The following is a 25885-nucleotide window of genomic DNA, read 5'->3' as shown; positions in this document are numbered from 1 at the left end:
CGGGAGGCCGCGGGCCGGGCGGGGAGGTGGCACGCCGGGATCGGCCCCTTTAAGGGCGCGCGGCGCCGTTGTTAAGGCAACAGCCGCACAACAAACGGCTGCCGCCGGAAAAGACCTCGCGGAGCCCCGCTGCCCCCTCCGGCCACCGGCACCGCGGTTCGGGCCCCAGCCCGCTCCCTGCACCTTCTCCCGCTCCGGTCCCCGCCAGCCGCCCCCGTCCGGCCCGCCGCAGAGCAGAGCGGGAGCGCCCGCCCCGGCCTGCGAAGAAGGCGGATGCTCAGCCCCCCCCGCACCGGGCCCGGCAGACCGGGCTGCGGAATCGGGGAGGGTGGTAGGGGGACAGTTCCCGGACGCCGCCCCGTCCGCACCCGCTCACCGGCGACTGCAGCTCCCTCCGCGTCCCGCGCCCGTTACCGCCTCCCCGGAAACCGGCGGGCGGCGCTGAGCAGCGCCCCCTGCTGCTTCGGAGGGCGGCGCAACGCGGCCCTGCTCCCCAGGCCCGCAGCCGCTACGGGCCTGCGCGGACCGTACCACCTCCCGCCGCACCCCCCCCATCCCCCCTGCTTCGCTTGGTTCCGCCGGCGGCCCGGTGAGGCGGGCCAGGGCCGGGCCCGGTGAGGGGGGGGTGATGGCGGCGGCGGGAAGCGGCGCCTCCGGGAGCGGGATGGCGCAGAAGACGTGGGAGTTGGCCAACAACATGCAGGAGGCGCAGAGCATCGACGAGATTTACAAGTACGACCGCAAGCAGCAGCAGGAGATCCTGGCGGCCAAGCCTTGGACCAAAGAGTGAGTGAGGGCCGGACCGGGCCGGGCGGTGGGGCCGGAGGGGCGGGCGAGCGGTCGGCGAGGGCCTGAGGCGCTGACCGGGCGGCAGGTCCGGCCCTGATGGCCTCCGCGGCCTCTCTGTTGCAGCCACCATTACTTCAAGTACTGCAAGATCTCTGCGCTGGCCCTCTTGAAGATGGTGATGCACGCCAGGTCGGGGGGCAACCTGGAGGTGATGGGGCTCATGCTGGGCAAGGTGGACGGGGAAACCATGATCATCATGGACAGCTTCGCCCTGCCGGTGGAGGGCACCGAGACTCGCGTCAACGCTCAGGCCGCCGCCTACGAGTACATGGCTGCTTACATCGAAAACGCCAAGCAGGTAAGGAGAAGTGCCAAAGAGTGTTTCTCCCCCTCCGTGGTGTGGCTGCGGCTCTGGTAAGCTAATCGTGTAGTAACACATTCTGAGGTTTGCAGGCTTTCCCCCCCTCCCATCCTCCCACAGTGATAACCTGGCTGTTCAGTTGCCCTGTTTCTTATCAAACGTGGCTGAGAGAACTGTTGGCAGCAAGGAACATAGGGCCCTCTAAACGTTTTCACACATACATTTCCACGTCTTCTAGGGGGTCATCAAGCACTGGATTCTTCTTTATAAAGGATTTTCATTGCTCAGGAAGTGTTTTTGTGGCTGCAGCTCGTGGCTTGTGGATGGAACAAGAAGGGAGAGTGTTTCTAAAATAACTGATATACTACATGTTTCTAAAAACAGTATGCAAAATTAAATATAAAATATGTATGTGACAGAGATACTTACTATTTGTAGATCAGGAATGTGACATTTATTCTTACCTTCTTGCTTTCTGAAGTTTTACTGCATAGCTATGCCACTGTTTTCCATAAAAATAAAGAAAACGCATTTGTGAAGGAAAAGCCAATGAAGGAATAAGTAAGTTTCAGTGCAACTTAATTATGCATAGTTCTAATTTGGAAATTTAGGTGAACTGACTCAAATGTCTGTTCCCCCTCTTCATCACCCTGTATTCAGAGATCCATGTCACATTAAGCCTGACTATGCAGTAAAGTTCTCATATGCAGAAGGATAACAGAAATATGAATCTGCTCTGTGGCTGATGTAGAAACCAGCATGGCACATCAGAGCACCTACTAACATGCTTCTTAGAATACAGGGCAATCCTATAGTGCGACTAAGCATTAAAATAATTCTAACTCTACAAGCTCAAATAGTTTCGAGGTCCAGTTTACCCTTTGATTTTTCTTTAATCCTCAAAGTACTTTAAACCAGCTAAAATTAAAAGCCCCTACCTGTGCAGTGGGGATAACAGAGCAGTATTTGGGTTATTTGGGAGAGTTGTCCTTATATTCACAGCTTTATATGCAGTTACAGATATTTAAATAGATGTGAATTAGGCTGGATCATAATATCAGAAAAGATTAAACATAATACAGAAGTATTCTGGGACCTTTTTTAATAATTCATCCCTGTTTATGGGGAAAATGAGAAATAATTTATTTCGTCTAGTTCCTATGGAAACTATAGATGTCATGATGCTAATACTGTTGTTGCAGAAAAGTACATAACTTAAGAAGCTGTCTTTACCTAAAGATGTATTCGTACTATCCAATTCTTAGGTAGACATAATGGGTTTCGAAATAGTAAGTATATCATGTAAAATTAGTATTTTTATATATGGTTAGTTCATCTTATGTTTAAAGTCCAGGTTTATGTAGGAGTACTCAGGATAGGAAACATTTTTTTTAGTGCTTATATTGTACAGTTTTATCTATAGTTGGTTTCACAATTTTGAAACAACTTGTGTGCAAATATAATAACTCAGCTTTATTGGTGCTCTGGGAGAGTTTGCATGTTGGCTGTTCCACAGTTGATTTTGGCAAGTTAGCTGTTCCTGGAATAACTCTTTTTAATGTTACATTGCAAGTTTATATATTCTCCTGCATAAGTACTTTACCGATGCCTACATTCCAGTTATTTGCTTCTCCATGGGCAGGATCTGTTGTTAATACAGTCAAAATCTGTTATTTGGCTTTGAAAAATAACACGTATTTTTTAGTATTGTGTTGGCCTCTATTATGGGAGCATAAAGAAAAGTTGTAAAGAAAAGATAAATATTATTCACCAATTCAAAAATAAAATAAATGTTCCATTCAATAGGCACTTGGTGTGTTCTGTCTCATTTTTCTGGTTTAACCTTGCTGACATACTCAGTATTTGGTAAAACCAAGCAGGTGATGCATCCAAACACACAACTCTCAGTTAAGAACTGGTATATAAGTTATTCGACTTGGTGTGGAGCAGCCAGTAAGCAATTCCTGAGAGAGGATTACAAAATTATGTGCGATGGCTATTCGGTCTGCTGGGGTTTTTTTGTGGTGTTTTTTTTTTTTGTTTGTCATCCAGTATTTGTAGAGATATCTGAGGGTATTATTTGGAAGCTCTTGAGGTTTTTTGATTGTAAAAAATCTTAAACATTTATCTTTTCATGTTCAGAGCATGCTCTGGCAATAATGTCTGTCACTTCTGGTGTTTGAAAACATGCCTCTCAAGTTATTTTTTAAACCTACCTATATGCCGCTGAGATGTGTTACTGTACTAAATAATGAGCAGCTGTTCTCTACTGACATACCATACATTATATGAGATTATATATATTTACATCCTGTTCACCCTAAGAAATTTCTCCTCCATGCTGAGGACTCCCAGTTTACTTGCCATCTCACCATGCAGAATCTCTTCCGTACTTCAGCTGTCATTGAAGGAGCTCCTGTCTCCTTGGAGTTCTTTGTTCTGTGGTGGTAGCTGTAACAGAGAATGCTAATACTACAAGTTGTATGGTTTCTAGAAAACAGTCTAGCAAAATAAGGTGTATGTTTAGTATTTAGTTTAGTATCGGCAAGTTAGATCACAGGCTGTGTGTGTATTCTTTTTTTTATCCTCTCACCGTGTTGTAGTATGCTGGAAGGCGCAGTAGATGGCAGCTGAGACTTTCAGAATGGAGATGTAACGCTGGGTTTATCTTCCTTCACTGCTGTTAGGTTGGTCGTCTAGAAAATGCAATTGGCTGGTACCACAGTCACCCCGGCTACGGCTGCTGGCTCTCTGGGATCGACGTCAGTACCCAGATGCTTAATCAGCAATTTCAAGAACCCTTTGTAGCAGTGGTTGTAAGTACTGGTTGATAGTTGATGAAACTGCATAGCAAATTATGTTGAGGGGGGAATAATTTTTAGATTCCTGTCTGTTGACATTCTAGTAGTGTGTATTTTGCATGATGGAAATGTTAGATCCGAATTTTAAATTGGTATTGCTCCTTTTGCTTTGTTGGCCACATACTAGTCAAACCACTAGTATTGCTTACCAAGGATATTTTCACTGCATTGATCCACGTATGGTAGCTCTGTAGAAATCCATACATTACTCTTAACTTAAAGTACTGCTTCTCAAAAAAATGCATTGAGCAATCCATATTCAACCTCTTGCAATAGAACAAAAATCTGTTTCTTTTGTTCTCTTCATTGCTTTTTCTATAGAAATAGAGCAAAGTGTGTTCACAGAGTTGTTACTTTGTGTCTAAGATGCCTTTTAAATTAAATCAATGGCATAGTGCAAGGTAGAAGACACTAGGAAATCCATCTTTGAAGAAAAGTCTGAAGAAACTCTTTCGGCCCTTCAGGGTCTTCCAGGCTTCAGATCACAAACCTTATTTTAAGTCCTACTTGTATAACCATTGCTATTGAAGGAAATAAAGGCAAAAAGACTGAAATGAGTCAGAAGGAATATAGTTATGATGGAAGAATTACATTAGAAAAGGATAAATCACCCTTAAGAATTGTTTCCACCAGGTGAGCTCTCCTGTGTTGTGACATAATTTCACAGGTTCAGAACACTTTCCTTGGGACTTCTTTTTTCTTTTTCTTTATTTTTTCTTTCTTTTTTAATTACTTTTAAAATTAAAGAGGACATTAGTAAATATGTTAGCAAGGAGATTCCTTCATTAGTTTCCTGTATTTTCCACCAAAATGCAGCAGATCACATAATACCTTTTCTTAACTTTTAGTGGTAATAAGATTAAAATGCAGATTTTTATTATGGTTTATTGATTGGTCTGAAGTACAATTTCTTTAAAGTATTTGGGAAATAAGGAAAATGAGTTTGAAAAAATGGTCTATAGAAGGCCATTGATATTCCGATCTTTTTAAAGAGTCTCATACCAGCAGAGGCCAACTGAAAAAGTACTGTTTATGATAAAACTAATAAAATTTGCACTAATTAAATTTCTGAAATATAATTACTGTAAAGTTTATTAAGCCTGTAGTAATTTATAAAATGCATATAACAAGAATTACCTGTATTTCTGCAGATTGATCCAACAAGAACAATATCTGCGGGCAAAGTAAATCTTGGAGCATTTAGGACATATCCTAAGGTAAACAGTTAAAATTATCCAGTGTGTGATCACTAAACTGTCTTTAAATAAGTAATAGATTGGTTCTAAAGATTACTGCAGTTTGATCATCTGACAGTTCGATTTGCATTGCTGTACTGTATATCATGGTTCATTCCAAAAGGAAGACATGCTGATATACTGGTTATTGTGTGTCTTTGGGTATTGATTAAATTTACAAAGGTTGACTTCTAGTTTGTTTTTCATAGATTTTTGGCAGCATTAAATCAAATAGGCTGTCTAGATAGTGGAGCTGTCCTGAAATTACATAGCTCGATATAGCCATTTTTAATGGATATAGTTGTAGGTGGCATTCATCAAAATAGATTTATGTTAATTCTTCACTGTTATTTTTAGGCCTAAAATCAAATGTTAATAGTGTATTTTGTATGTTGTAATCTGCTTTTCCTTTTAGAAAACCAAGATTCAAAAGAACGTACTTAACTCTTTTAAATAAATATTATGAATCTTCGCAAAATAACGTATAAAAAAACTGAGTGAATTAAACAATATGGAAAACTTAGGCTAAAAACTAGGAAATCACATATGGAGATCTAGATCTCCAAATGCAGGCTTTCATTAATACTTCTGGCAGAGATAACTGTGCTATTTAATTTCAATCTAATAAAGTTCAGTTATATCCTTCAAATTTCCAGTAACTGTTCACTCATTGCGAATTTCAGTCTGACATCTGGTAAAACTGTAATTAACAAAAATGTGAGAGGTTCCCAGTTGCATTCAAACATTATTTTTGTGTTGACAAATAAATACACGAGAGATCTTCTTAGAACAGTCTGTCATTCAGGAGAATATTAACTTCTTTAGGGAAAAACACCTCATAAATACTTTCAGAATTTTGACCAGGGAGAAAAATCCTGCACTTGAAAACCAAATCTGGTATAGAAAATGCACGTTAGAAGTGCTTTTTTAGGGAGTCCTCGTAGTGATCCGCGGGCAGTTCTTGCCTAGTCTTTAGCTGTGAGTGGCACCACCTTGGCTAAATAAGTAACTGAAGTTTTAGGTATCCCTAAGGCATATCCAAGGCATGGATGTTTCTTCCTTCTTCTCATGCCTTCTGGCCTCCCTCAACGAAGGATTGAAATCACTTCCAAAATTAGGTAGAGAAATATTATCTGAGAAGAAGCTTACTCTTTCTTTCATCTAAGAAATAATCTAATCATAGCTAGTCATCTTACTTGTTTGAAAAATCTCAACTATGACCACTGGATTGCTTACAACATGCTTTTTGATAGACCTGTAAATGTAATGACTGCTAGTAAAGCCATATGTAAATTTGAGATCCATGAAAATTCTAAATTTCAGGCTACTGGGGGAAGTTTCATTTTCCTTAGGAAAAATAAACTGAATTGCATAAACTAGAATTTTTGTTAAGTGCTTTAAAAGAGTTTAGGCTTTTAAAAAAGTCCCAAAATTACTGTGTCATCTTTGCCTTTTGTTGAATTTTTAGGGCTATAAACCTCCAGATGAAGGCCCCTCTGAGTACCAGACTATTCCACTTAATAAAATAGAAGACTTCGGTGTACATTGTAAACAGTAAGTAACATCAAAACTACTAATCCTAGCACAAGTTCTCAATTTTTGTCTTTAGGTTAGTGATTCATTACAGAAAAGTGCATTTCTTGGAGTGTTTCAAATCTTGAAGTTCTTTGTTGCTTTAGTATTGTTGGTTTTATGAAAAAGTGTTATTGACATTTATCAGGAGATACTTTAGGGGAGAACTGTTTCAAAGATGAAGATGAACCTGGTTAAAAGCTTTAACAGTTAATTCGTGAACACCTTTAAGTAGTGGTGCTTTCTTAGTGCAGGGAGGAAAGGGTTGGATGTAGATTTAGTGGCAGGGCTAGGGAGACTAATCTATCTGCTCTTCTCAGTAGTGGCATATGTGGTGCATCTCTTCGTCCTGCATCACTGGGAAGTTTTTCCATCGCTGTTAAGATTGTTTCTGTCTTTGTTAGGATTGGAAAGTGCAGCTGCTTCAAGGATAACATCAGCAACAGGAAGGATTACTGCTTTTTTCTCTCCTGATAGATTACTTTCCATGAATTAAAAAGGTAGTTTAGTTGTAACCATTCGTTTTTTAACTATTCTGTCCCCAGCCACGTGTTCTTCACTTCATACCTACATTTACTTACTTGGCGAGGCATTTGCTTTGCCAGGTCAGTCCCCTTATCTGGTCCAACTTGTGTCAGCACACGCATTCTTGCTGGTTAACCTAAGGTGGGGTGGAAAGTAGAGAGAGATGTCGGAGGCGCAGTGTTTGCAAAGAACAGCTAAGGAAAGATGGACCACTTCTTTCAACAACAGCCTGGTTTCAATTCTGCCTTCAGATATTTGACAAGCACTACGGCTTAAGCATCTGTGTACAGAGAACTTGAAGATCTCATTGACACCAGTGCGTCCTGTAGGCTGTTGAATAGGTTTTTGAGGGTTATGGTGCATGCATATCAGTTCTTCAGTACATTTATAGTTGCACGCAAGGTCTGACCCTGAAGAGATAAGGAAATTAAAACAATTGGGAACTGGTCTTCCTATCGACTTGAGGAAAAATCTATAACAATAGTTGCACAAAAATGTTTTTAGAATTGTAATCATTCCTGACATTTTGCAGTAGTCTTTATGAGTCTGGCATTGGCCGTAAACCCATGCTTTTAAGCATGAAAGGAGGATACATTTTATCCTTTCTTTTTTAGAAGCGGTCAATTTGGGAGAGTTCATTTGGTGGTTTTATTGAAGTTGGAAGTGCTTAATAGTTATTTTTATAGTCTCCGTCTCAGGAAGCTGGCTTCTTGTACAAGCCGTTTCTCTTCATCCAAACCAAGAAAATATCTTCCAGCCTTTCCTAGAAGAAAACAGCACTTAGGCAAAGAGAGGGAATTAAAACTGGAAATTTGTCACGTTACTGTATTACTAATAATACAAAAGACTAGAGTCATGGTGTTCTCTCTCAGTAGTATGGGTAGTCGGAGTAAGAATTAAAAGTTTAGGAAACTTGAATGATGATCATAGAATCATTTAAGCTGGAAAAGACCTTTAAGATCATTGAGTCCAACTGCAAACGTAACACTACCAAGTCCACCATTAAACCATGTCCCTAAGCACCACATCTACACGTCTTTTCAGTACTTCCAGGGATGGTGACTTAACCACTCCCCTGGGCAGCCTCTTCCAATGCTTGGTAGCCCTTTACAGTGAAGAAATTTTTCCTAATATCCAATCTAAACCTCCCCTGGAGCAACTTGAGGCCATTTCCTCTTGTCCTATCATTGATGCTTGTGAGAAAAGACGAACCCTCACCTCGCTACAGCCTCCTTTCAGATAGTTGTAGAGAGCATTAAGGTCTCCCCTGAGACTCCTTTCTCCAGACTAAACCCGAGTTCCATCAGCTGCTCCTCATAAGACGACTTCTCCAGATCCTTAATGATCCTGTCTGTTTGGAATGCCAGTGACTACTAATTGCTTCATAGTAGCAATCTGGATAATCTTAGTCAAACTCCTCTCTTCTAATTGGTGTTCAATGCCCAATGTGAAACTGCTTCCATCGAATCTTTTTAAGTAAGTTTATTACACTATTCCTAAAACAACTTGGATTTCTAATTTTGAATCCGCCACACATCTCTTTGAAGAACTGACTTAGTACCTCATTATTCTTAGCATATTGAAATAAGGGTATTTGTTCTGTCATGGAAATATTAAAGTGTGTTTGGTAGATTTTAAAGCATAGTTATCTCAAGGTAGAATTTCTTACAGAAATGCCAAGCAAAATAACTTTCCAGAGAAATCAAGAGATTATAGGATTATTAATAACCTACTCAAGAATTCCCTGATCAAAATGAAGTTTACTATAGCTCTTTAATGTTGCTGTAATTCACTTGTGCTAATGGCTTTGCATAGCTCAGCTTTCTATCTGCTTTATCATCTCTTGTGAATTCCACTAAAGCCTGGCTTTCAAAATAGTGTGGTAGAACATAAGATTATTTGTTTGTAACATTTACTGCTATCAAACATTCCTAATTGACTTAGAGGTGATATATGCAAAACTGCAGTCATCTTTAATAACAATTATTACAGTATTGAAGATCCTAAGCATGATGCAGGGCATCATTGCATTGCATAAGAAGTTGTTAAGAGAATAATTGAAACAGCCTTGCAGTCTCATTAAATGGAACACAGCAGTATTTGTGGGCATTATGTATACCTGTATTAAAGCTATATGTGAAATACTTCTGAAAGATCTTTTAGAGTTAGAATTGAATCTGGGGGTAACTTTTGTATTGTTTAGTGCTTTGAATTTTTGAAGAGATTTGCCATGGATAAGGTTTTTTTGAGATGCACGTACTTCAGGTGTCACAGCCAAACAAGACATATTTAGATGGAAGCTTATTTTGTTTGCATGTTTGTGTTTAAAGGTATTATGCTTTAGAAGTCTCCTACTTTAAATCATCTTTGGATCGTAAATTGCTTGAGCTTTTGTGGAACAAGTACTGGGTGAACACTCTCAGTTCTTCTAGTTTGCTTACTGTAAGTACCACAGTATGTTATTATGTGCATATATTAATTCATTAGTGCTGAAAGCCAGCCTCTACTGTAAAATGTTTAATGGGACACTGATAGGTATAAATCCACATTAAGAATCTATTTGTCAGACTGAACAAGAAGGGAAGGTTTTCCTAACCATAAATACTTAAATGTTCCTTATAACTGCTCTTTGAAAGTAGAAGGAGGGTATAACTTATGTTTAATTTTACTGAGTTCTCTATGCCCTTAGGTTTTTGTCTTAAACACCTTTTAACCTTTTATATCTGTAATGCAGAGGTTTAGCACTGTAATGAATAGTATGCCTTAAAATAATGGTATTGAATAACTGAGCACTTAATTTAAAAAAAAAAAAAAAAAAACACAACAAAAAAACACCACCAAAAAAACCCCAACTAACAGATCTGTTAAAACAGGGTTGCAGCAGAAATACTGCAGGTAGACCTTCAATGTAACAGCTTAGCATCAAAACCTTCCTTCTGCAAAAACCAATTTTATACCTTTTCTCTTGGTCAAAACCAACTGAGTTTTACTTACTCTTTCTTGGTTTCATAACTTAGGGTATGGAAAGTAATAAAGAATGCCCATTTCAGGCTTTAGGTAGTGAGCATTTGTCAGACGTCAAGCTTCTGTTCTCTCAACCACCCCTCGTGCCACTCATGTCCTGTATCATTTCAATTGCAGATACAGGTTAAAACGTACAGTACTACAATCTTAAAGACTCCTTTCAGATTCTGTTTATTTTGTATATAAATGCTTGAACTTCTTATAGCTTAGAATTCAATATGTTTATTGCCTTCTTTCTCCTAAGAATGCCGACTACACCACTGGCCAAGTCTTTGATTTGTCTGAAAAATTAGAACAGTCAGAAGCTCAGCTTGGAAGGGGCAGTTTCATACTGGGTTTAGAGACTCATGATAAGAAATCAGAAGACAAACTTGCAAAAGCAACAAGAGACAGGTAAGATAATGCATTCTTGTGTTCTTCCCTGTAAAAAAAGTGTTATTCTGTTTTTAAACTTCTATCATGCCTTTAATTGTAACCTACCAATTAAATTGTAACCTACCAAGATCATAGATAAGAATGATTAGATTATAGGTAGGAATGAGACACTCCAAATATCCCCAGTTATTTTTGAAAGTGTAAGAAAATCTTGCCTTTATTAAACCTACAGTAGCTTTTCAATCTCTGTTTCTGGAATAAATTCAACTGTAGTTTATAGTTTATTAAACAAAAAATCTCTGTTAAATTCCATCAGTATACGGCAAACCAAAAAAAGATGTTTTATGTCAAATGCAAATGGTAGCATTGCTAGAAAATAGCACATTTTATGTCATTAATCAGGTTTAAACTTAACAGTAAATAGAATTATTATATAGAACATGATTTTAAGAATTAGCACTAACAGTCCACTTAGTTTACACTTGTTGTAATACTTTCACTCACTTAAAAATTAAGAACTCCCATTTTTTCATACTTCTTAATTAATACATCCATTTTCCACAAATGAGGAAATTTTTTGTTGTTGTTTTGTGGTTTAGTTTTGTTTTTAAGAAGTAGATTACAGAAATTCTGGCCTTTGTATTTAGCTACGCTGTCTGATAGCAAATACTTTCTATTATTAGTAAGTGAACTGGGTGTACAGCATAATTTCAAAATTGTAGTGTTTTCCCGCAGTGTTAATTATATGTTTGTTGGTAATCAGCTCTTTTATTTTTTTGAGCTTTGAAATACAAAAGTTGCTTCTCACTAATACATCTCTCTCCCAGTAGTCTTAAGAATGATACATGTGCTTAAACTATGTATATAATGTTATAATCACTATTTTTCTAAGTAAAACCTTTAACAAAGGGTAATAGTATCCAACAAGTCAGATAGTATTCTTGGGTTGTTCAAGAACATTGTATTTGGAAATTCCAGACTCTGAAAACCAGGAAGTGCTGCACTGTACATGCTAGTACAATCTCAGGTCCATGTGTGGAGAACACAGGACTAACCTGCATGCATTTTAGGAGTGTTCTAAGTGAGATATAATTCCATTTAATGAGGAACAATGTTGTAGAATCCTTGGAACAGACTGCAAAAGTTGAATAAAATCTAGGATGTTCTACTTTTGGCGGTAGATTGGAGGTTTTCTGGTCCTCTTCCTCATCATTTTATCCTGATCCATATAACAGTTTTCTTGTATTATCTTACCACCACCACCCAGCTTCATGTTAGTGATATATGCCATGGTACAAACTTTACTAAGGAACTGATTTTTGAGATACCAGATGAGCAGTGAGTTTAATAAGAGAGAAAAAAGAACCAAGAGACAAAAAGGAGGCCTTGTGTGAAGAGGCTGATATAAATAAATTACTTGATTTACATGTTGCTCAGTACAACTCCAGTGAACACGGGCTTTCCTTTAATAAAGGGAGCGGTCAGCTTGTGCTGGACAAGCTTTTGTCCCACAGCAGTGGGGGAATACCTGCAAATATGCAATATGGTCATTGCTAAATAGAGTAAGAGTTGTTGTTATGCTAGTGTTTATTTCCTTGTTATGGAAAGTTAGCAGCTCTTAAAAGTTTTCTAAGAAAAATGATCAATTGGACTATTTTAGTTGCAGAATACATTTGCAATGGAGTTAAGGCTGTTGCTAACAGCCTTAGGTTAGGTGATACCAACAGCCAGGTTAGGTGATACCTCCCAGTTCCTGCAATGAAACAGTTACAGTAGTGATGCTTTAAAGACATGAGAAGGATGGAGTTGCTGACAAGTTTGTTTTGATTTTGATCCCTATTTGGAGTTCCATAATACTTACCGCATTTTATTTTCACTTTACTGTCACGTGCTTACGGTTATTCGAAGAAATAACTCCTCTGCTCATCCTACTATATTATTTCTTGCAGCATTTCTAGAGATTTTCTTTTCTGTTTTTATTTAATAATCATTAGTAGTTAGTTTATAGACTAAGTTTAAGTTAGTTTAAGACTGGAAAGGATTGTTGTTCCTGAAATCATAGAATGGTTTGGGTTGGAAGGGACCTTGAAGATCATCTAGTTCCAACCCCCCTGCCCTGGGCAGGGACACCTCCCACTAGACCAGGCTGTTCAAAGCCCCATCCAGCCTGGCCTTGAACACTTCCAGGGATGGGGCATCCACAACTTCTCTGGGCAACCTGTTTCAGTGTCTCGCCACTGTCATAGTGAAAAATTTCTTCCTGATATCTAATCTAAATCTGCCTTCTTCCAGTTTGAAGCCATTACCCCTCATCCTATCTCTACATGCCCTTGTAAACAGTCCCTCTCCAAGCTTTCTTGTAGGTGCCCTTCAGATACTGGAAAGCTGCTATAAGGTCTCTCTGGAGATCTTGTCATCAGTTCTGCTTTCCTGTGTAACAGAGGCTACTGTAGTTCCCAAAATTTTACAGTTGTATGTTTTTCTTCATCTAATAATCTTTCCTAAGAAAAGAGAAAAGATAGTAGAAGACTTGCACAGACACCAGGACAATTGATTCAGGGGCACCTAAATTACTTCCAAGAAATATGGTTGCAAAGTTCGCTAAAGGATTATTTGGTATACCTGTTTTAGGAAAAACAATCCTGTAAGACATTAGTGTAAAAGTGCTTACACTTGCCTATATGTCTTCTGTTACTGCACATACGCATCTCTAAGGGCCGTTTTCTAAGAGTACATATGCATTAGCCAAACCTTTGCCTAGAATTCCTTTATTTATCTACTAGTAATTTGTCACTCTCCTCCATGCCTTCTGGGTTGGTAAATTTGTGTATTCAGTTTTGAGACGTTTTTATTTGTTAGTTTGATACTACATCCCCCTAAGCCAGGCACACAGGAGGAAGCAGATCAATAGGAATCCTCTCAGCTGTTTGGGTATTTTGCACGTTACATATTTTGACTAATAACTGATTAGCTGTATAAACTCATCCTTTAATGTTCTCTGTAGTTTCTCAGAGGAACTATGGTTATTGTGCACTACTGGCCTGAGGCTGGGGAAAGGAGACAAGGTAGAGGATAGTGAGAGCCTTCAGGTATTGATAACAGCTGCTAGCTCCATTCCCTTGGGGATTTTTTGTGTTATTTTTTTCGGTTCAGATGACCACAGAGCTCTCGTGCTCTTGTTAATGTAAGATGTCCTAAATTGCCAGACAAAGAAGTTTTCTGGGATTGGTCTTTGTGTGTATAGTGCTTGTCAGTTTGCTTTTTAAGTAACAAAAAGCTATTGGCAACAATGGATAAATTGCTGTGTGTGACTTTTCCTTTCTGGACAGTTGTTAAGATTCATGGGGTTATGGGCACCCTGAACTTCCAAAACAGCTGAATATCTTCAAATAAAATGACAGTTCAGTTCAGTGTTTGGCCAATGTTGAATTTATGCTTGTTTTTCAGCTGCAAGACCACCATAGAAGCTATACATGGATTGATGTCTCAGGTTATTAAGGATAAACTTTTTAATCAAATTAATATAGCTTGAAGTGCATCACCAGCTGATATGCATCTCCAGAGCAGAAAAAGTCATGGTTTCCTTCGCTTGGACTTGTTCAATTTGAGAAATGAAGCTGAAGTGGAAAATTATTCATTTAATTTGTAGTACTTTAATATTTCCCACCTGTCTAACCAGTTTTAAAGAACAAAATGTTCTGAAATGTAGTGCAACTTTTTGTTCTTTATCATAAAACACAACCAGTTTGGAGAATTGTTCCAAAAGTAAAATAAATTTGACTTACTGGATTTTGCTCTTAGGTATTTATCTCGATTATCCAACTGCAATAAAACAATTTTGAAAATGAGTGAGTGTTTTGGAGCTTGATTTTTTTTTTTTTTTTGGCAAATGTTCATCTCCTCTTAGTCTTTTTCTTAATATTCCATAGAGAAGTTCTGTCCACTCAGTTAGATTAGAGAGGTAGCCTATGCAGTATAAGAAGTTTGTTTCTCAGATTCTCATTTCTGTGTTTAATTTTAAGAATTGAAATCCCATTTGCTCATCTTTTAACAAGTTATTAAATCTAATGGAGCCTTTCCTGATTTAGTTTTACTGGTCCAGCCAGAAATGGCTTCTTCTCACAGTGATGAAACATTAATGCATGATGCAACAGTATTTTTTCTGTAGCTTCACACTTATGATGGACATTTTGTATTTCTAAGTAGTCAAGTAATGACCAGTTCCGCAGTGAGACTAATAATTTGTTTCTATACCATTATTTATTATTTTTCTCCTGCTCACCTTCTATTGCTTGTCATAGTAACTTGTTGCATACAAAGGAAGAAAATGAAAAGTTATCATCTCTGAAATACGCATTAGGCTAATTTAGGGCCACAGATACTAAAATGCATTAATCATAATTGCTGGCATACAACATGGGGCTGCTGCGGGGCTGATCTAAGTTTGTTTTGGAGGCTTTCGTACTGCATTTCAATAATTCAAGATGTTTGGATTTCTTTTAAGTTTTTGTCCTTAATACTGAGTTTCCTGGGGTTTTTGGAATGTTTACTTTTGGGATAACTTACAACAGGCTTTATACGATATACCATTACGCCTTATACCTTAAGTAACTGATAGTCCTTTTCAGCTTCAACTCTGCCTTGATGTGGGTTTTGTTTTTGTTTTGGTCTGGAAATTTTAATAGCTATTACTCATGTGGGGCTTTTCATCCAAATGGATTCCAGTGTATTTGAAGCTAAGATGCAAGTTATACAATGGAAACTTATCATTCAGCAGGGAAATGCTGATACCCTGAAGCAGAAATTAATCAAGTGTTTTAAAGCAGCAGCATTCAACAATATAGGAAAAATATATTTAATCGGAGCTAGTAAAGTTGAGATAATTACCAGATGTGCAGTTTGATAGGAGAACAATTTTATGCTTCTTCCAGCATGGCAGTGGGGAGGCAGGAGAAGAGAGCCATGGTATTTTAATATTCAAAGCTATTAATTTTCTTGGAAGTGGCAGCAATAGACTTCTGTGCAAGCAAGCACAGGACATAAGCCTGCAGCAGTACCTTTTAAGTTCAAGGAAGATCCAGCAAGTGTACCTAGCCAGTAACTTCTACTTATTTTCTTCCATGGGTGTTTGTGAGACTTTAAAATTTTAGCACACAGCCATTGTCACACTCAATGTGTTTACTTGCCTATTAGGAAATATAACCTGTGTTGCCGCTTTATAGAATTCTCCTTGCATAACATGATACAAAAAGTTTTGGACATCCTGTATTTACCTGAAATATAAAATAATAGTTTAATCTCATATGAGGCTATTTAGCATTTTTAAACTGTCATCATTCGTGACAGCAATGAGCTGAAATTTCATGCACGTAGGCTCAGACTGCATGGTTTTAGTCACAAGTTGGCTTTAAAGTACCAAGTTGTTTTATAAATTATAGCAGTATGAATGCTGATGTGAACAGTTGTCAGTTGAGTTACACGTGTTGCTACTTGCTGAGCATATAGTGTTATAACTCAATTCAGAATCCTACACGTAGCGTGGCTGTACCTGTGGCCTGCATAGGATCCTTTCTACAGCGTTCGGGAGGCAAAATAAGAATGCCCTTGTCTTTGATCGGACATTTTTAATGCTAGCGTTATTCCCAATTCTGCCTTAACTGAGATCAGAATTCCATGCATTGAAGGTGGCTACCACAAAGAAGTCATCCAATACGTGTACACACACACACACACATATGTGCCATTGCGCCTGTACAAGTGTATCCTAAACAATGGAAAATCATTAAGGGATAGAAAGTACACCTTAATCCTACCAAATAGTTTTGAGACTTTCAAAATACTAGGATTAAAGGTATTTTGGAGGACAGTACATGTTGTATATCAACAAATACATGAATTCATCCTCCCACATTTGCACCCACTTTTTATTTAGAAACTAGTTTAGGCAAATGGGTGCCACAGGTAAGTATTTTGACAGCTAATGTAATTCAGGACATACTAAAGCACATGCAAATAGGCTCTCTTTATTTAGATTTTTGAGACAAGCATGCATACAAAATTTCTGAGTGCCTTTGACATTTTAATAAATAAAAATCTAATTCAATGATCACAATTAATTTCTTCATCTAACACTATTTACCAACAGATATTATAATTATGGAATGCTGAGGATGCTGGATTGTGTTTGAACTTCTTCCCTCTCCTGTTCTATTTTTCTTTATTCAAGTTGTCCTGTATCTCACCTTTCTTATGTAAGCAAATTGCACTTTTAAACAATTTATGCATTCTAATCTCAACAATCCAAAAACAGATCACATACCAAGGACTCAGCTGTAATTCCTGATAGAGTAGCAGTTCACCTTTATTGTGCGCAGGCTTTTAGAAGAGCCTTTTAGATTTATTCTGTGATTTGTGGGACAGTCAAAGATGCTTCATCGTCCTATCAGACCTCCTTCTCCTTTGAAGTTCCCTTCAAATGGTTGGTAGGAACTGGAACGGCAGCTCCTATAAATTAATATTCTTGCCTGAAGATTGAATGGTTGTGCTTCTGTTGCCACATGGAAATAGGAAAAAAAAAGACATAATTTTTCTTGCCTTCTTCTTTTTTAAATGTACTGAATGGAGTAATGCAGCTGTGAGAGGCTGGCTTCTATTTCTGTTCAGCTGTTGTCCTGTCTCCCGGGCTACCTAAAATGCAAACAGGCCAGAGAAGGTAAGGGGTTATGGGAGACATGCTGCTTGGCCATCTCTAACAGCAGCCGTAGGAGTGCTGCTGGGGGAAACGCACGTGAACCTGGCCACTTTTTTACCCATTTTTAATGGATCTAGTCGCTTTATAGAGCATTTCTGGTTCTAATAGTGTGGCATGTGCTGATTAACAGGTTTTTTTGTCTTACCCTCCACCTTTATCATTTTATTAGCTTTTATCGTATCGTCCCCTCAGCCTTCTCTCCACATTGAGAAGTTTAAGCTTTTTCATGCGGTTATAAAGCTGCCACTCACTTTACCCACTTGATCCCTTTAGTTGCCCCCAGTACCAAGTCTCATCCTGCTTTGTACTTTACACACAGAACGCAGAACTGCGCCGTACTCAAGATTTGAGTGCACCAAAGTTTTATAGAGGGGCAAAATAGTTCTCCCTTGTTCTCAGTACCCTTCCTGCTGACACCCAGCGTTCCATTGGCTTATTTGGTTGCTGCTGCACATCAAGCTGATGATTTCAAAATCTTAAAAACTGCTTAAGTTTGAATTGGTAGGTACAACTCCGGAAAGCTTTGTGAGGGCATGGTTCAGATTTTCCCAAGCTGCATTTATCTGCATCGAAGCTCCTCTGCCACATTTTTGCTGACTCAGTTCTGTGAGATCTTTTTGGAGCTCCTCACCATCACTATTTGAGTACCCAGAAGAGCCAAGTGACCAGCTGAAAACTTAGAGATATTTAGTTATCTTAAACCCTTCAGGGTTTCATCTGATTGACGTGCGCGTTTCAGAGCTGCACAGAGAATAGTAACTCAACTGTAGGAGAAACTTGAAAATAAACATGTTGGAGGACAAACACTGAATTGCAGTGATTATAAGGAAGAATATGTTGCTCTCTAAAGGCTGTACACTGGAGAAGGAGATGGTTTCAGGCCTCGCGCAGGAATGACAAGGTGCAGATGTAGGTCTCGCATGCACAATTATTCCTTTATCTTGCGTTTGTCTGCACTGTACCTAACTACCACATATATATATATATATATTTGAAATATTAAAATAAGCACTTCAGAAACTTGCAAAATTGTTTTCCTGGATTATTTTAAAAGTAACTAACGGCAGCAGAAACAATTCAAATTTATATCTATATGGTATATCTGAGGTGTCTGGTCATATAAAGCAAGAATACTTCTATTGCTCAGATTTTATATGTAGCCAAGACATTTAAGATAGTGAAATTTTGCATTGAAGTCCCACATAAACAATCAGATTACCTACTCAGTAGATCTATTCTTAACTAATCTGTAAAATGTAACATCTTTACTCTGGTTGTATTTGTTTTAGCAATGGTTGTGGATAGTGTTTAAGAGCTAAACAAGGTGATCAGGCTATTAGGGCCAATTTTTTTTTTCTAAATAATTCTGCATCCAGCAGCCCCCTTTTGTACCTCCAAGCAGCCTGATCTTCAAAAACTCGGCACTTACTCAGAGGGACAATGGGAGTTACTGGATGTTAAGCGTTTCCCTAGGTCTCTTACGTTAGATGTCTGCTGGAGACCGAGCCTTGCTGAAGGACTGGCCATAACTGGGAGTTCTGAGCAATAATCTCGATACACTAAAGAAAGCCAAACTTTAGAAAATGTTTCCGTCCCCAAAACTCTCTCTGCCACCGGTATCTGCCACTGGTATCTGGATTTTGTTACAAACTCTGCAATCTTTACTCTTACAAGCATTCCTTGTACGAACAACCTCACTGAAGTCAAGAAATATTTTTGCTTTAGAGAAAGCTAATAAAAAGGCTAACCTTAATCTTTTGCTTTTAAGCAGCATCACAAGTTCTTTAGTCATCCTTTACCTCACATTCAGGCCAGGCCAGAAGAAATATTCCTTGAGCTTTTCATAAATTATCTTTGGTTCTAGTACTGGAATAACAGGCAGCTGTGAGCTGGCTACAACAGCTGAGTTCACCGTCTATCTTGGATATTCCCTGGAAAACTCCCCTTACTCCACAATGTCTCTGTTCAGACCCGATTTTACAAGAGACTCTTGTTTTCCTTGCCTTTGGTGGCAGTTTGTGCACACAAGCTCAGATTATATAGCACGAGCTCTTTAAAACGTGCTGTTTAGTAAATGAAGCATAATTTTCTTGCATTTCTATCAGTTGTGCCTTTATAAAGCTTTGACTGCATCTGGTTTTGGATATTTTGTTTTTACCTTGACCTGTCTGGTGTTTCACGACACTTCGGTGGGGCAGGCCATTCCTGCAGATACAGTAGCTTTAGAAGGTGTAAGGCAGCCGTGAACTCGGGTGCTGGATCACTCCTGCACAGCCTGGTACGTTGCCCCAAGGCGTACAGTGTTTCTATAGCACTCCTCCATATATTATGAACTGTAATGCCAGCCGATTATTTAATGTCGATCATTAAAAATGCAAGAATACAAGGTGTGAAACTGATGGCTGACATCTTACTACTTTGTTTATAAGCTTAAAAATATACTAAATATAATTAAACATGAATTATCTTACTTATTTTCTCCCCTTTGCTAAACTTTGGAGATTTTTTTTTAATTTTAGGTCAGCATTTTAAAATAAGCTTGGTATGTTACTTTCTCTTTGATAAACATACTGTTTATTTTATCTGTTTTTATTGCTGTGCCCCAAAAAGTCCAAATCAGAACTGGACTTCCATTATGCTACTAACATATAATTAACATAATTTGTTTATATACAATATTTAGTTTGAAATCTCAATACAAAAGACTTTGTATATCGTACCGTAAACTAGGTTAAGATAAAATAATAAAAACAAATACTTTCAAAAGTACAAAACCAGACAAAATTTAAATGCTACAGAGTTGAGCTAGCATCATTTTAAGGGTGCAAGTCCCTAAGAGGTGAAAGTGATTAAAATAGGGCATGATAATACATAAGATTAATTGCATACACATAGAATTTTTTTCTTGTGTCGAGCCTTGAAGAACTGACATCAGAGTCTCCAGTTAGTTGAAGGATTTTTCTGGAGCTAAAAACAATTATGCTAAACTTTTAAGGAATTAATAAAGTATCTTGTTCCTCAGGGTGTATTTTTTATGAGCTGTAGTTTTACTTTTCAGACCATAGTAATAACATCCACAAGGAAATATGTAATTTAGGAAAGTTAATTTTGCCCCTCAGATGAAACTTCTAACATATGAAATATTTGCTGTGACATTTGGTTTGTTTTTAATTATGAAAAATTGCTTCATACAGGGCTTTCTGAAAACTACAGTATTCTGGGAAGTAGCATGGTCCAGTGGATAGGTCATAGGACTGCATCCCAGGAGAACTGGGGTTTCTTCCTGACTTTTCACAAATCAGGAGTGCATAAACTTTAGCAAGGCATTTTTGCCAGAGCTTGTGTCTGCTTTCCTCTATGAAATAAGAAGATTGATCATTAGCCTTTCAAAAATACAGATGGAAGAGGATATGTAAGTATTACCCTTTTTATGCACTAAAGGTCATCACTACTCTCCAGTTTGTCAGACGTTACCGCCTTAAATAGCAATTCTTAATGATGCTGTTAGCAAAGAATGTTTACTCTGTTTTGCGTAGTTTGTCTGTTTAGATCATCGCAGATAGGAAAAGCTTAAGCCCTTTGAGGGGATTACAAATATATTGTTTTAGGAACTCTTCATTTTCAACTGAAACGTGCATTCCACTCCTATGTAATTTGTCCATCATTTCCTGTGTGAATTTCTGTTTGGTTTAGACCCAATTACCTCAGGGCTTGTGAAGAACTGCAGTGGCATTACTTTATTATAAAAGGAAATTAATTTGTGTGCCTGCATGTAATAGCATGAACTCTTTAGTAATTACAACCGTCTGAACTTTCTTCTCCAGCTGACGACAAGTTGCATTCACTTGCCTTATCATTTGAGGTCAGAATTAAGCTTATAATTTTAATCTGTTTCTAAGGGAGGCATTTTCAGTCCGAGTTCCGCAAAGCTGGAGATAGAACTGGAGAAACCTAGAGGTTCTAAAACGGCAGATATTCTTCCAACTTGAAACAAGATGTATGCATTCTACATGGTGATACAAACTGCAAAATAGCTCCTCATTATACCAAATTTTTGTGCAACATCTTCCTTTCCACTTTAAAAATTCTTCTTATGACAACTAGGTAAAATTGTGGAAGTGGCAAAAATGGTTTAACACAAATACTTATGTAAAACATCAGCCAGGGACAAATAACATGTAAATAACATCTTACATCTATTTAAGAACAAGTAAGAATGACTGTGTGAATGCTCAGATTTGCTCTCTATACAGTGTTTGACAAAATAATTCAGGGCTACCAGTATATTTTCTGACTGTTTCTGAATAATAACAGCATACAATAATTTTTACTTTCTCTTCTTGGTTCATCTGTCAAAATTCATTACAATATTTGTAAAGCTGTTATTTTCTCTATGGTGAAAACTGTTAAAGTGCATTTTGAATTATTTCTTATCACTCATCTTTGGAGACAGGATCTTGCATTTCCCAAATCAACATTGTGGTCTCTGCTGGAGGTAATATGCAATGTTCATTAAAAAAACACTATAAACACTATAAAGATAAAGTGTTTGTCCTAACAAACAGATAGTTTTCCAATAACTTCACTTTTATTTCCAGGCTTTAATAGATTTTAATGCTGGGAGGTGCAGAAAGGCTATTTCACTTTTTGGCATCTGTCAATAATATTAATGATGGTAACAGTTTTGTACTAATAACAGACTTTAAAGTTTTATAATAATAATTATCCATATAAGGCTTCAAGCCTTGTCTGGTATCGGACATATTTTAACTTGGTTTTAGTTGTATTTGCAGAAGTGATTTTAGGAACTTTTGTAACAGCCAGCCTGTTATCTGTCTCCTTTTAATCGCATTAGTGGTTTTCTGTCTCAGCTCTGGTTTTGCTTAGGCCTGCACAGTTCTGTTGGTATCAGCAGTCAGGACGAGCAAAAATGTTACTCCAGTCACGGAAGAAGCGATGATGTATAATCAGTGAAGCAGCACTAGCACGAGCCATGAACTGTGTGTGGTCAGCAAGGAGAAGGCAGCACCGCAGGGAAAGAACTCCAGTCCGGTGCTTCTCCAGTGTGGGGAAGGAAAGGTAGCTTCGCTTGGAATGCTAATTGTTGAATGCATAATCTGTCATTCAAGGGAAAATCAAGAATCAGGAGGTGTTGTCAAGTAGTTGTCATGCAGCAGAATGAGTCCAAGAACTTGAAGCACTTAACGTTAGGGCTTTACATAAATAATTATTCCAGGTACCTGTCTCACCTAAACCATTTCCAGTATAGAAATACAACCATAGAATCACAGAATTGCCTAGGAAAGGAGGGACCTTTCCTATCATTGAATCCAACCATCAACATAACTCTTGACAAAAACCATGACTAAACCATGACTAAACTATGCTGCCATACACCTATTTCAGAGCAAGTTTGACACGCGGATAAAACTGAGGAAACTACATATTTACCAGAACTATTATTCATGAGCAGCAAAATACCGACGCCCTGTCTCCTGCAGTACCTTACTCCTTTGTTGACTGTAAGCAGAAGGTTGGCGGGTCGTAGCTGGAGTTCCCATCCCCACCTCTGTAACGCTCTCCCTTCTGCCTGCCGGGACGGGGATGATTGAAGGCTGTCGGATTTCCGACGGAGCCAGGCTAATGCCCGCCCGCCAGAGGAGCAGGTAACTGCTCGGGTCACGCTTCAACCCCTCTCTCATATGAGCATGCTAGGCTAGGAAACTTTTTTTCTAACCAGCTGTTGAATTTTGTGAAAAAATAGTAGAATTTATTACCATCCTATGCCTGTCCCCTTTGCCAGTTTTAGTCAGAGTTGGCTTGATGGGCTTAAAAGTTACTACGCAGTATATACAGAGACATCACGAACGGGTAAGCATCGTGTCCTTAAGAAACCAAGCTGACAACATCAGATTTAATGGATTATAGCTTTGTTTTTCAGACAAAGACATTTCAATACAGCTCTGTGAAAGTTTTTTGAAATTAAAGCACTATTTCTTCTGCCCTATGTTTTTGAGAACCTTATATTCGCTACCTTTGGAAACATAAAAAACAAAACAAATCTAAATTCAGTGGGAAAAGTTGTTTCCGGTATATTTTACATATTAAAACTTACATACTGTGTTGATTCCATTTTATACAGCTGTCTAGCCACAAAAGAGGAAGGCCAGAGATACTCAGGAAAAAGTCTGACTGCATAAAAAAGTTTGAAACCTGACCCTGAAAAAGTTTGTCAGAAATTGTCAGGCTTTAATGTGATGTTTTATAATTACAAGAGTGATATTTTTCTTCTAAGGATATCTTTCTTACTCATTATATGACACACCCCGCATATAGAATCCATACACGCAGAAAGAGCTCTATGCAAAATGCATGGTAGTGCTTATGCAAGGGAGGCTCTTAAGGTGTTTTATGTCCTCAGAATTAAATTCCAGTTCAATGTTCCAATCTGGAACTGTAAGAAATATAGCCACCAATGATTCTACACAGGTATTTCCAAAAGCTTTTTTGAAAACAAGGACTTTTTGTACTTGGCCAAATTACTGCCATCCTGGAGAGTACACAGATGATTGTTTAATACTCTGTGCCACCAGATGAGAATCCTATTTCAAATCTTAATGAATAAATACTCTCTCTGAAACTTCTCATAGCTTTTTCTGCCTTTAAATCAGATTACTAACAGACAGCCCTAGACACCTGCAAAATCTACAGCCATGAGGGAGAACAAACTAAGTCCAAAATTAACTTTGAGAATATTAACATACTTCTTTTACAGGAACATTTCCCAGAACAAGCAGCTCCAGGGCATGCTCAGTTTGGATTCCACCACAGAAATAAGGACATCTTATGCTCTTTTGTATCCTGAGAGAAGGATATAGGAAATTTGAGGTTGCAAGGATGGGACTCTTTATACCTTGTCTGCATTTCTAACAAAGGTCAAAGTGGAATGTGCTCGTAACAACATTTTTTGTCATTTTTCCTATAAGAGAAATGAAGTCCTAACCTTGGTTTCACTGGAAGCAATATATTTTGTCACTGACCAGCTGATGCACTTTGTGTGTTCCAACACAGTGAGCACATAACATGTATGAAGTTTTATGGACTTCAGTGAGTTATTCATATGCTAAACTGATAGAATCACAGAATGGTCGAGGTAGGAAGTGGGCTCTGGAGGTCATCTGGTCCAATGTACCCATTCACGCAGGGCCACCTAGAGCTGGTTGCCTGTGTCCAGAAGACTTTTGAGTATCTCCAAGGATGGAGAGACTACACCTCATTGGGCAACCTGTGCCAGTGCTTAGTCAACCTCACAGTGAAAGTGTTTCCTGATGTTCAAAGGGAACCTCCCGTATTTCAGTTTGTGCCCATTGTCTCCAGTCCTGTCACTGTGCACCACAGAAAAGAGCCTGGCTCTGTCCTCTTTGCACCCTCCCTTCAGGTATTTACATACACTGATGAGATATCCCTGAGCCTTCTCCTCTTCAGGCTGAACAGCCCCAGCTCTCTCAGCGTTTCCTCGTAGGAGAGATGTTCCAGTACCTTCAGCATCTTAATGGCCCTTAGCTGAACTCTCTCTGGTATGTCCATGTCTCTCTTGTACTGGAGAGCCCAGACCTTGAGACAGCACTCCAGCTGTGGCCTCACCAGCACTGAATGAAGAGGCAGGATCACCTCAACTGGCAATACTCCTCTAATGCAGCCCAGGGTACCATTTGCTTTCTATGCAGCAAGGACCCTTTCCTGGCTCGTGTTCAATTCGGTGTCCACCAGGACCCCCAGGTCCTTTTCTGCAGAGATGCTTTCCAGCCTGGTGGCCCCCAGCCTGCGCTGGTGCCTGGGGTTGTTCCTCCCCAGGCGCAGGACCTCGCACTTCCCCTTGTTGAACTTCTTCAGGCTCCTGTCAGCCCATTTTTCCAGCCTGTTGAGGTCTCTCTTGGTCGCAGCATGACCCTCTGGTGTATCAGCCACTCCTCCCACTTCTGTGTCATCATCAATTAATTCATTTTAAAAGGCACCAAAAAGGTTGATATAATATTGATCTAAGAAAACCCCAAACAACCGCAAATTGGAATAATGTTTCATCGTAAGAAAAATTTATTAAACGTTTGCTAGCCTTTTTTAATAGAATATTACTGTTAAATAAAACATCCATTAATTTATCCATTTAAACACAGTATCAATTTATTAAAATATTAACCCTTCTAATTTAAGCATGGGGGGAAATAACAATGTAATTTTGATTTTGCCAGTAATTCATGCTCACAAAAACGCCTGGCATGCAGCAAGAAGGGGTAACACCAGATGGAAAACCTGCATGTAAACAGAATTTAAGAACACGTAGCATTATTAAGATATTAATAAGGCAATGAGCTCTTCCTAGGGGAGATGTTGT

The 25885-nt window shown here is 38.7% G+C and overlaps 2 protein-coding genes across 27 annotated transcripts in view; one reads left to right on the top strand and one right to left on the bottom strand.

The window, feature by feature from the left end:
* CSPP1 (centrosome and spindle pole associated protein 1) overlaps positions 1-512 on the bottom strand; it is a 66315-nt gene extending 65803 nt beyond the window's left edge. For 22 of the 26 annotated variants that reach the window (XM_074577185.1, XM_074577192.1, XM_074577200.1 and 19 more), the window contains exon 1: positions 377-430. The gene's annotated coding sequence lies outside the window, so the exon portion shown is untranslated. Of the gene's footprint in view, positions 1-376 lie in introns of all 26 variants that reach the window. The other 4 variants (XM_074577197.1, XM_074577208.1, XM_074577215.1 and 1 more) reach the window with 2 other exon arrangements.
* COPS5 (COP9 signalosome subunit 5) lies at positions 86-14590 on the top strand. The gene is made up of 8 exons (XM_074577218.1): positions 86-786; positions 913-1147; positions 3838-3966; positions 5163-5228; positions 6715-6800; positions 9674-9785; positions 10612-10760; positions 14190-14590. Exons 1-8 carry the CDS (start codon positions 629-631, stop codon positions 14272-14274), a joined length of 1020 nt encoding a protein of 339 aa, XP_074433319.1. The 5' UTR covers positions 86-628; the 3' UTR covers positions 14275-14590.
* Positions 14591-25885: the final 11295 nt, after the last annotated feature.

The sequence above is a fragment of the Larus michahellis genome, chromosome 2 (genome assembly GCF_964199755.1).
Source record: "Larus michahellis chromosome 2, bLarMic1.1, whole genome shotgun sequence".
NCBI lineage: Eukaryota > Metazoa > Chordata > Aves > Charadriiformes > Laridae > Larus > Larus michahellis.
This window is presented reverse-complemented; position numbering and strand designations above follow the sequence as displayed.